Raw genomic sequence first — 12868 nt, forward strand, 5'->3', positions numbered from 1 at the left:
CCGCATACTTCCGCTTTTCGCTGCCAAGGAAAGGGCGCCCCCTCACGTCCGCCTAGCCACAGTCCGCAGAACCAACCTCCACGCGGTCCCGGACGTGGATTCCAACGTGCCGGTCTGTCCACATCCTGCCCAGCAGCATCCACCTCAAAGCCCTCCTAGTCCGTGCTTTCAGCCCCATTCCACGCCAGTGAGCGGCAGAGTTCTCCATCACCTGCTGCACTGGCGTTTCATCACGTCAGACAGGTGGGTGCTGCAAATCGTCCGAAGGGGCTACTCCCTCCCCTTCGAGGCAACCCCCTCCAGCCATGCCACCGCAGTACCACCGCATGTCGGGGGATCACTTGAATCTTCTGCGGGAGGAAGTTACGGCCCTCTTGGCCAAGGGGGCCATTGAGCGCGTTCCTGGTCCAGAAGTAGGTCGTGGTTGCTATTCCCACTACTTTCTGGTTCCCAAGAAGGGCAAAGGGGTCCTGCGCCCTATCTTGGACCTCAGGAGCGTCAACGCCTTCCTCCGGAAGGAGAGGTTCAAGATGCTCACCTTAGCTCAGGTTCTGGCTGCCCTAGACCCTGTAGACTGGATGGTAGCGTTGGACTTGCAGGACGCTTATTTCCACATCCCCGTCCTGCCGGCCCACCGGCGTTACCTGCGGTTCACGGTGGGCCAGGAGCATTTTCAGTTTACCGTGCTCCCCTTCGGCCTCACCAGTGCCCCTTGGGTGTTCACGAAAGTGATGGTGGTTGTCGCAGCTCATCTGCGCACATTGGGGGTTCCAGTCTTCCCCTATCTCGATGACTGGTTGTTGAAGGCTGGCTCGCTCCAGGCAGTCGTCTCCCACCTCCAGACTACGGCCGACCTCCTGCATTCGCTGGGGTTCTCCATCAATGTGCCAAAGTCGCATCTGAGTCCCTCCCAGAAGCTCCTCTTCATCGGAGCAGTTCTGGTCTCTGAGCAGTTCTGGTCTCTGAGCAGTTCTGGTCTCTGAGCAGTTCTGGTCTCTGAGCAGTTCTGGTCTCTGAGCAGTTCTGGTCTCTGAGCAGTTCTGGTCTCTGAGCAGTTCTGGTCTCTGAGCAGTTCTGGTCTCTGAGCAGTTCTGGTCTCTGAGCAGTTCTGGACTCTGAGCAGTTCTGCACTCTGAGCAGTTCTGCACTCTGAGCAGTTCTGCACTCTGAGCAGTTCTGCACTCTGAGCAGTTCTGCACTCTGAGCAGTTCTGCACTCTGAGCAGTTCTGCACTCTGAGCAGTTCTGCACTCTGAGCAGTTCTGCACTCTGAGCAGTTCTGCACCTATCCTCCGGAACAGCGGGTCTGGGATATTCAGGCTCTGATTCCCATCTTTCGGCCTCTATCCCGGGTTACGGTCAGGTTGGTGCTGCGGCTTCTGAGTCTGATGGCCTCCTGCATCCTGCTGGTACATCACGGCAGGTGGCGGATGCGGGCTCTGCAGTGGGACCTGAAGTTTCAGTGGGCCCAGCATCGGGGCAACCTGTCCGACCGTGTCTTGAACTCGGAGGGCACTGCAAGACAGTTGCAGTGGTGGCTCACGGACCGCGATTGGGTCAGTGGCAGATTCCACTCCCTACCCCAACCGGAGTATGTAGTAGTGACGGATGCGTCCCTCCTGGGATGGGGGGGGCCACATGGGAGAGGCGGATATCAGGACTCTGGTCTCCGGCGGAGTCTCTGCTCCATATCCACTTTTTGGAGCTGAGAGCGATCCGACTTGCACTGAAGGCATTCCTTCCCTCTGTCCGGGGAAGTGTAGTGCAGGTGTTCACGGACAACACCACCTCCATGTGGTATTGCAACAAGCGGGGTGGGGTCGTGGACCCTTTTTCGGCTCTGCGCCTCTGGACATGGCTGGAACATCAGGGCATCACCCTGGTGGTTCAACATCTGGCGGGCTCTCTGAACACCAGAGCAGACTAACTCAGCCGCTGGTGCATGATGGATCACGAATAGCATCTAAACTCGGACGTGGCGCAAGGCCTCTTTCAGCAGTGCGGAGAGCCTTGGTTAGATCTATTCGCCACCGAAAAGAATGCGCAAGGTCAGCAGTTCTGCGTGTTGGAGTTTCCAAGGCGGCACTCGCTCAGGGATGCCTTTCGTCGCGAGTGGAGTTGCGGTCTGTTGTACACCTTTCCGCCTATACCACTTCTGCCCAGAGTGCTGAAGATCAGGTACGACCGGGCCCAAGTCATCTTGGTGGCTCCGGATTGGGCACGAAGGTACTGATATCCTGAGCTGCTCAGTCTGTCGATCGATCCCCGATACGACTGCCTATTCAGGAGGACCTTCTGTTGCAGCAGCAGGGGACGGTCCTCCACCCGAACCTGTCCAGTCTCCACCTCCATGCGTGGAGATTGAGCGGCAGCAGTTGATGCCATTTGACTTGCCTCCTGAAGTCTGTGATGTTGTTCTGGCAGCCAGGCGTCCCTCCACAAAATCTGTATACGCCTGCAGGTGAGACAAATTTGTGGCATGGTGCACAGCAAAGGCTGTGGATCCCCTTTCCGCCTCTTTCTGAAGTTCTCCTCTTTCTTCTTTCCATGGCCCAGCAGGGCTCAGCTCTGGGCACTATCAAAGGTTATCTTTCAGCTATCTCTGCTTTCTTACGGCTTCCTGATCAGCCTTTTCTTTTCAAATCCCCTGTTTTTTGCTTCTTCAAGGGCATTACTCACATGTTTCCTCCTGTCCCTTTCGTAATGCCTCTGTGGGATTTGAATCTGGTTTTGACATTTACTAATGTGCGCTCCCTTCGAGCCACTTCATAATTGTCCTCTTCGTCTTTTGACGCTTAAGACTGCTTTCCTGGTGGCAATCACCTCTGCTAGAAAGGTGAGTGAGCTCCAGGCTCTCTCTTCCAAGCCTCCTTTCCTTTCTGTCCATCCAGGCAACGTTTTCTCAGGACTCGTCCTTCCTTTCTTCCTAAGGTGGTGACTGTCTTTCACATCGAGCAGTCGGTGACGTTGCCCACCTTCTTTCCGCCTCCACATCCCTCAAAAGAGGAAGAGCGGCTCCACCGTCTGGACCCAAAACGGGCGCTGTCCTTCTATTTGGATTGCACCAAGCAGTTCCGGGTGGACGACCAACTCTTTGTAGGTTACGTGGGAGCTAAGAAGGGACGAGCGGTGCACAAACTAACCATCTCTCGGTGGGTCGTTTTGTGTATCAAGGCATGTTACTCCTTAGCTAAAAAGGAACCTCCTGTAGGGCTGAGGGCCCATTCTACTCTGGCCACAGCGGCTACCACTGTCCTAGGCTGGGGAGTCCCCTTGCAGGACATCTGTCAGGCAACAACGTGGGCCTCACTGCACACGTTTGCCAAACATTATTGCCTGGACAGCCAAGTCCGGAGAGACGGCTCTTTGGCCGTTCTGTTCTCCAAGACTTTCTGGTGTGATCTTGGTTCGCAGACCCACCACCAGGGTTGGTATTGCTGTGGTATCTATTCTAAGGTGACGCATCTAACTAATGTGTTTCTTTCAGATGAACAAGTTACCTACCTTCGGTAACGATATATCTGTAAGAAACATTAGTTAGATTCCTCACGACCCACCCATTCTCCCCGTTCTGCGAACCGATATCTAGGGTTAAGGTCATCCCTTTCAGGGCCCTAGCATTTTTTGGCACCAGTGTCGGTCTCTTGCATGGCTCTGTGTTCCTGGTGCGGAAAGCTGTGTACAAGAACTGACGTCAGCACGCGAGGGCGGCGTCTAAGTACTCCGACGTCATCCCGGCGCACGATGGCGATGACGGAAGCGGAGCCGCAGACGACGCCTAGCGACGCGGAAGGGTGTTGCTGACACAAAATTTTCCGGATCCAGCCTGATGCCTGGGGATATTCTAAGGTGAGGAATCTAACTAAGTAATGTTTCTTACAGATATATCGTTACCGAAGGTAAGTAACTTGTTCTGATAGCACAGTCCTTTATTCAGCTAACAGCAACGCTTCCAGATATTTTGTGCGCCATTTCCTTACGGTTTTCGGAGCAGATTGCTCCTTGATCACGGGTTGGCTTGCCTCCTATCGGATGCGTGTAAGGAGAGTCCCGTAATTGAATGCTTTATCGCCCTCAATGGGCTCCTACATTCCTTAGCCTTCTGGGACTGGAAGTCCTTAGACGCTCAAATAATACCTCAATAGGTTCCATATGGAGACCATTATCTTCAAGCCCTCCATAGGGCCTCCGGTCATGTTGCTGTTACGATCCATGCATAAAACTTGCCACTCTGTTATATTGATGTCAGTGTATCTGACATCAACAGTCCATTCTCAAGCAGAGGCAACCTTTGAACGATATATATATATTTGTGTGTGTATATATATATATGTATGTGTGTGTGTATACATATATATATATGTGTGTGTGTATATATATATATATGTATATATGTATGTATGTATGTATGTATATATATATGAATGCGTGTATATATATATATATATATATATATATATACACATAGATATATAGAAATATATATATACACATAGATATATAGAAATATGAATATATAGATAAATCCCCTTACTATTTGAGTGAAAATAAAGTTGCCCACTTACACTTATTAGAGTAACTATACTAATATTACTATACTCTGTAAGTATGTTTTATTCTCTGGCATTTTTCGTGTGTGTGTATCTATATGTGTGTGTGTATATGTATGTGTGTATATATATATATATATGTGTGTATATATATATATATATATATATATATATATATATATATATATATATATATATATATATATATATGTTCAAGAAAAACACGAGTATAAAACATACTTGCAGACACTCTTGTGTGTGTGTGATTCTTTTTTACTAACATTTTTAAGGGAGGGGATGAGTTTAGCAACTTAATGAAGGATTCAGCTTTCATGTGTCATTGTCCTGCCCCCCTCTCAGCAATAGTAATAAATAGCTTATTGCACTGTGCATCTGCTTGTTTATTTGTGGCAATTCATAATCCATAACCAAGGAATGTGGTACAATATTGTCATTGCGGTGATCTGTTGATAGAAATTGCTAACCAAAGGCTAGTTGGTTTGTGTCAACAGGGTGTAATGTGCTATTTATTACCATCGTTGAGAGTGGGGACGACATGACTCATGAGAAAGCTTTGAATGGATCATAATAGCCCTGCCCTCCCTCAACAAAGGAAATAAATAGTATATTATACTGCACATCTGCACGTATGGTTTTGCCACATGTTTTTATGCTTTTTTATGAAAATGTATGGAACCAAAACCCGGATTTAGAAGGTTACATTTGTGCAATTTGTGCAAATAGGTATACTCCCATAAGCATAATGACTATTAGAGTTGTTTCCCTGTGTAAAGTCATTGTAACAAACAAAATGAGCGGATGTTCTCAATTCAGTTTTACTAGACTGTTAATAACAAGGAATTCTACATTTTCATTGAGAAACACTTGAATGAGTTTTAGTATAGTGACTCTAATATGGGTTATTGGGCAACTTTATTTTACACCAATAGCATGTGTCTGTCTTTTTATATATAATCTGGGGTAGCTACTAGTTATGGTTGTGTTGCACTTACAAATAAAAATATTTTTTTATATTCACTCTTGTCTTTGGTATGTTTGACAAATGTTCCCTACTATGGAGAATTGCGATCTTAGAGAAAATATAAACATCATCATACTGAACTGCTTGTGCTCCTGTAACAGGCAATTAAGTTCATCATCTGAAGCCAGCAAGTCTTTGCACCAAAATAGTACAACAGATTTGCAGAAGCCTGAAAAAGAGAAGGATGCTTGGAAACTGACTGAAGCTGACAAAGCCCAGACAGGAAGGGTATGAAATTCTTTGTTGTTTCTATAATATGTAACTTGATATGGCCGGAATTCATTGTTCTTTCCAGGTAACCTCAATTGATGTGCAATTCTGATCACCTTCAAGAAGTTTAGACTGTAGGTAGATTGGAAGGTGATGCATTTGAGGCTGCACTTACTATCTTGCTGATAAATGTGATGTATAAGTGGCAGTGATGGAATCTCTGGCTTTTATTTGTTGAGGCCCACAACCTGAAACAATCTCTTTTTGATATTGTCAGCGCTTCCCTGCCCCCCAAAGTGCCATGATGCCATTGTGTCACTAAAAGTTATTTCAATTTCATGATAACATACGTGGAGTGTCTGCTTTTACATGTAGTTTTTCTCCTTGTAGTCCCAATATTTTACATGAGGCCTCATTCATTAAACAAGTATCAACATTTTGTCACTTAATAAAAAAAAACCAGTATGAGCTTCTTTATGCCTCACTTCATACAATCCTTTTAAAGAAGGAAGAAGCATGGCCCCTGGTGCTTTAAATAGGCAGCTACTGTGTACCTGCTCTTTCATTTGAAAGGCAGAGTACCACTGTTTCGCAGCACTGGTGCAATATGTTTAATGGTAGAGTACCAGCACTTCTCAGTAGGAAATAGCTACTCGGGAAGAGTGAGCACTTGTGCTTTGATATTTCCATTTCAAGCACTGGTGTCTCCAAAGTTAAGTTCTTAAAGGTTTTTATGGAATGAGTCTTGCCCAGATGTTAGTTTGAATATGGCAGTTCATGCAGATGTACCTAGATCAGTTTCTGACCTTGGAGCTTGGGACATTTTCAGTGCCGGACTGGGAAATAAAATTGACCCTGGCACCAAAATAAAAGTGCCCCCTCATTAGTAAATTAGATGGCTAAAAAAAGTGCCCAATTTTGAATTTGGAGGAGTTTTGAACTTGTAAAGACCCACTGGATTGGAGACTGCATGGATTTTAGCTTGCAAAGTTAGTTTTAAAATCTGGGAAATCGAAAGTTAAAACTGGCCCAGCAAACCATAAAAAAGCCCACACGCAGCCACAAAACAGCCTACACGATGACCTGTCTGTCCTGCCCATGGGTCACTGCCTGATTGCCAGATAGGCCAGCGCGGCCCTGAGCAGTTTCTTTTCTGTGGCGGCAGTTTATGGGCAGCATCCACTCTGAAAGAACAGGTATGTAAATATTTTCTGAACTGGAAGTTAACGAGTCTGAGGTGTGGAAATTAATTACATTGTCTGGAGAGCATAGACTGAAGAGGCATCTCCTCTTCCCCTTTGGGAAGCATTTTGGTTGCTCTTTCTTTAAAAGAAATGGTACCTGTTTGGGGACACGAATACAGGGATGGGGGTCTGCTGTTCTATGCAAAGCATCCATCACTGCATTTGAATCCAGGCCGGGGGGGGGGGGGGGGGTTTGTCTCCTATTGTGACTCGCCTTATTAATATTTATAATGCAGGCCATCTTGCAACGCCATGTGGATGGGAAAGTTGTGTGACCTATTTGTATATTTGTTTCATTGCATATTACACAACAGTTCTCAAACCAATCAGTATGCAGATACACTTCCCTTGTTTGCGAATGTGTTCATCAGTCCCTAAGCCAATTGTGAAGTTGTAACCTACTAGGAAAAAGCTTTTGTTTGAAATGTTATATGCGGCCATGTGGATTGAAAAATCTTCAAATGTGCTGTTATAGCAGACAGTCCCCTCACAGAAAATGCACTGACCTCAGCTAGTACAGCTGTAATTGTGTGTAAGGGACATCACTAGAGAGAAAGTCTCTAACCCTTTATTTCTAAATAGCTATGCCTAACCCTGTTGTCTGTGTGGTGTGCCCCCATTCACCCCACACACTCCCCAATTTTGCCTTTTCAGAGGTTGTGGAGCCTTAACTAGGCCCCTGATTACAAGAACTAAAGAAACATGTATAGAATTAGACATTGTAAAACATGACCTTTGAAAGGTTAGAACTTGTGCCAAAATGTCTACCTGGCGCACGGCTGCACTTCGTGGGCTATATCTACCAGACCCCAAGGAATGTTATGTGGTTATAGGGTAGTTGAGCTTCTTTCTTTATTGTAAGCATCACCTTCCTAGTTATACTGCAAAGAACCTGAAGCTGCCCAAGAGTTTAGGATCACAGGTTGGAGTGTAACATTTCGGTCAAGTTGTAAATGTTATTTATTTTAATTTAATGAATTTGGTAACTAAATGCAAGATGTAGCTTTTTTATATTCTTTTTCTGAGGATCCCTGCATATGGTTGTCTAGTAATACCACACATTATTAAAGATCACACCTTGGGCTAGCAAGTAAAGGCTGATATTTGTTGGCCCTGCAATAGTTGTAACCTTATGATGCTTATTGACAAAGCGCTATTAGCTGCTGTGTGGCAACTAAAATACGTTTAACATTGCCATCACCATTGAGGATCAGTAAAGATCTTCAATTGTGCTTGTCTGGGCTTTCTCTGTTCCAGTGATGCTATAGACATGCACTGCACAGCTTCTTCTAACATCCACTTGTAATAAATGTGAACACATTGAAGATAATTGGTCCTTTTAGTAATCTTTTTCTGATGAATACTTCTAACCACATACTCCTCGCCTTGTTAATATTCACCATTTTCAGACTGGATCCAGATACTTTAAACGCAGTACTCCTGCGTGCAGGCAGGTGGCGTTGTGCGGCTACGCATTTGTATTGTTCCACTACAGAAGTGATTAACGGAGCCACATGGAGGCACCACCCATGTGTGCTGACATCAGTCCCTTTCTTTCCGTGCCTTCTGACGGTTCTAGAGCTTCTCCTTGTGCTTTTCTCAGTTATCCAATGTCTCTCTTCACCCCCCCTCCCCTCTGAAACCGTGTTTAACGATGCAGGAACTGTCGCAAACAGATATCTGTGATGGAATTTCACAAAGTTTGTTTATAGTGCCTTGGGTTGGAGCATGACTCCCGAAGACTGCCTCACATGAACCCAAAGGCCATACAGGATCACAGGCCAAACATTACGTCCCCAAACACAATGGACTCCACGCCACAGCCTTTCGAAGTAAAAAAAAGGTCCTGTCCCCAAAGTCATTCCTGTGGCAGCTTACCGTCATGGTTGCAGTCTTCAGGTAAGTCCAGTAAAAAAAAAAAACATAAGACATTGATGTAATCTGCCCCTTCTCGCCTCGCTCAGGCTCCAGATAGGGTGCAAGGGTGTCCGCGTGCCACCCAGTCTCCCTTCTAATCTCCATTGGAGCAGATTCTGAGCTTGGAACAAGCGCACCCTGAATTTCCTGGTCTGTTGGTGATGATGCAGCAAATAAAGTTCTTTAGAGGGGCAATGCTGCGCAAGTATGGCACTTAACCGGCTGCTTACTGTATATCCCCGGGCCCCAAGTATCCGCAGAGGACTCCAGTCCACCTGTTTGTCTACCCTCTGTGCCGACACCAGTGGATGATGTACAGCCCATAGTGCTATCTGACTCCCAGCCACATTTACTTTAACTGAAATCGTGCTTGGTTCCGACCAGCACGCATCCACTAAGCAACCTTTCCGATAATTTGCCCTTGCCCTATAGCAGGCCCCAAAATTTACAGAATCTTTTTAGTACTGACATAAACAATAACTAGAATGAAGGGGGCAATTGTTATTTAGTATGATGAGGAAAATGGATATGAAGAACATCGGTATGTCAGTGGGTTGGATGCTTTCCCAGATACTGACCATGTGTTCCGCCACAGGTGAAAGCACCTCTTTCCCTGTAATGCAAGAAGTTCTAGATTTGCAGCTACCCACCGTTCTTTGAATGCCAACTGCCATCTGGGTCACTATTCTCATGCCTTTTGGGATACCATGCCACAAGTATTACTGGATGTTCCAGACGATCTTCGGAAACCCCTTACCCTACTACGCTAGACTGTTGCAACGTGGCATTATTTGTCATACATTCTGGATTGGGTGTGACTGACTGCTTAGGATGAGAAATTGGTGCTAGTGTGGCCCTTTGGCTCCATGCCTGACTGAGGTCCACAGGCTTCTCCAGGAATTTACTGGTATCCTTAATGGACATGTCGTTTGATGGCTTTCGCCTTTTTGGCGTGAAGACAGACTCTGCCTTGGAGCGGTTCAAGGAGAACGGAGGCACAGCATGTTGCTTGGGCCTTCCTGCTCCTACAAGACCATTTCACCAGCAATTTCACCCTCTGTTACAGTAAAGGCTTTCCATTTCGCCACGGTCAGGCTACAGATACCGTCACAGTGGGCCAAGCGCATTTTCAGTTCACAGTGCTCCATTCTGGTCTCACCAGTGCTCCTTAAGTATTCACTAAAGTTATGACTCCTGTCACCGTACACTTTTGTAGGTCTCAGTCTTCACCTACCTCAACAACTGGCTGCTGAGGTTGAGCTCGTCTGAGGCAGTAGTCCACCATCACCATTTGACGGGGAGCATCTTCACTATTAGAGTGCTGAAGTGCTTTACAGGACATTCAGAAAGATAGTAGGGAGAATGTAATATTTGTGTGTGGGGGGGTGATTTTAATACTGCTTTGTGTCCACATAGTGATGATGCAACATGTGGACTAACAAGTAAAAATGATTGTAACCTACCTCATTTCTCACATTGTGCACACGGAGACGTTTTGAACGAGATTTTATTTCTTCTAGATATGGGTTTTGCAAATGTACTGAGTTTGTCACCTATTCCATTCACTCAGACTTTCAATGGGAGAGGGTTAAGTACAATTATTGATTTTGTAACAATTCCAAATAGATTTGCTTTCAAGCTACTAAGTTTTAAAATACACAATAACGCTCTTAGCGATCATTTTCCCTTAAGTTTGGCTATATCGGTTTCTACAAAAATACAGGGAGCCCATACTAGGGGAATCCAATCTATACAAGATTTGGTAATAGATAAACAAAAGTTATTCTCTAAAGTGGGCACAGGTAAAACCACTTGTAATTATCAAAACAGTGGTAGAGAATAGTTTGGAACAAATTCTGAGATGTCTGGACAAGAGTACACCATACGAGGAAGTATTGGGTTCCTATGCAGAAATAATTAGGAACACACTAAACGTTGAAATAAAGTGGAAAAGAAGAATAATGGGTGCTTCGACAACAAATGTACAGAAGCCTATACCAGATTAAAGCATGCATTACATAAAAAAGGGATGGAGCTGAAATAAGGCAGTGTAGGAAGGTATATAATCAAGCAGTGAAAATACGAAAAGGTGAAGTAAAAAGGAGTATCCGGGCTGATTTACATAAGGCAAGTACAGACGGGGATAGCATTGCCTTCTGGCGTGTGGTCAACTCTCCTTTTTTGAGATCTGAAGAGACCACCAACCATAGAAATTGCAATTGATTAAAGACAGTGGGTAGACCATTTTTCCAAAATGGTCAGCAAGACAAAAGGAGGTTAGAAGCACAACTGGGTGTCCTGTAACTTCTGGTCCTCTAACACAAGATTTTCCAATTAATCTAGAAGTTACCATAGAAAAGGTACAATCTGCTCAGAAAGCTAGCAAGGGTGGAAAGGCACCGGGCCCAGACGGGCTACCTGCAGACACATTTAAACAAAACATAGAACTATGGGGCCCTTTAAAAAAACAAGTGCTCGCAGCCTCTTGCAAAGTTGCACTCATGGGAACTTGGTCTGAGTCACTTAAGGTACCAATCTTTAAAAAAGGTGATAGAACCCAACATGTTATCGTCCGATTTCCCTGATGGATTCGGTGGGAAAAGTGGCAACCTGCATTATATTGAACCGTCTCCAGCAGTGGGCTGAAGATAACGTAATATCGGACCTACAATTTGGCTTTAGGGACGGCCTTTGAACAATAGAACAGGGCCTCCATCTAACAATTCTAATGGGGAAATACACTAAAGTGAAAAAAGGAAAACTGTACCTAGCTTTTGTAGACCTCTCCACTGCATTCGACTGTGTTTGCCACAATAAATTATGGAATATCCTTGCAGCAATGTGGGTTGACCCTCCCTTAATCCAAATCATAAGAACTTTATTTGAATGCAAGAGCTAGGGTACGCTATAGACCGAACGGAGAATATACAGCACCATTCCCAGTGGAGAGGGGAGGGGGGTCAGACAGGGCTGTGTACTGGCACTCTTCTTGTTTACCTTGTATACCAACGGCTTGGAAGGAGTCCTGCTCGAAGGGTGCCAGGACTTACCGCAGATACATAAACGATCCATACCTACCCTACTCTATGCAGACGATGCAGTGATAATGACCCAAACACCATTAGAGTTACACCGGGCCCTTTATAGATAGGAGTATATGAAGCCTTGACCTAAAAATGAACGTCACCAAAACTTTTAGAATGAACTGTGGGAGGGGTGGTAGCAATCAGAGGACCATTTTTGTCGAGAACAAGAAAGTCCTTACTTAGGCATTCTTATAGATAACAAGGGAACGTGGCAACAGGCCATAAAGGCTAGGAAACTTCTCTTTATGAGAACTGCAACAGGTCTGGTAAAGGTTTCACAGAAGTTGGGTAAGAGGCCCCCAACGGAGTTGATTAGGATCTACCAAGCCAAGTGTGTCAGTACAGCAATATACGGGGCTGGGATTTGGGGATACTGTAATGTATCCGAAATACAGAGAGGGGAGAATGCGTTTTTACGGTATTTACTGGCTGTCCCCTGTTCGTCAACCTATATTTGCCATACAGAGCTGGGGTTACAATATATTACAGACATAATAAGAGTGCAACCAGTTTTACTGTGGCACCGAATCTGGACCTCATCAAAAACAACATTCAAACAGAACGTTCTAAGTGACACCCTCAAGTTAGACCAAGCCCTAGATATTAGGTGGCTGAAATATATTAAAGATTTTATGATGGATTTGGGGCAACCTGAATTTTTTTCTTAATCCTTCACTGATTTGTTCAATCTCTAGAAATGCTTTTAAAAAACTATGTATGACTCACCTGGAGGAAATTAGACACACAGGTTTTCAAACCGACAGTACAAACGAACCAGTTGATTCTCTCTACTACTGTAATGCAACCATACGCAACTTCT

At 45.2% G+C, this 12868-nt stretch overlaps 1 protein-coding gene across 3 annotated transcripts in view; it reads left to right on the plus strand.

Moving 5' to 3' along the window:
- The window catches only part of ABCC1 (ATP binding cassette subfamily C member 1 (ABCC1 blood group)), a 1390768-nt gene that overhangs the window by 879041 nt on the left and 498859 nt on the right, over positions 1–12868 (plus strand). For all 3 annotated transcript variants that reach the window (XM_085632083.1, XM_085632084.1, XM_085632085.1), the window contains one exon: positions 5693–5819. In XM_085632083.1, the coding sequence (XP_085488209.1) occupies positions 5693–5819 (127 nt within the window). The remainder of the gene's footprint in view (positions 1–5692; positions 5820–12868) is intronic.

This window comes from Triturus cristatus, chromosome 10, assembly GCF_964204655.1.
Source record: "Triturus cristatus chromosome 10, aTriCri1.1, whole genome shotgun sequence".
NCBI classification, from domain to species: Eukaryota; Metazoa; Chordata; class Amphibia; order Caudata; family Salamandridae; genus Triturus; species Triturus cristatus.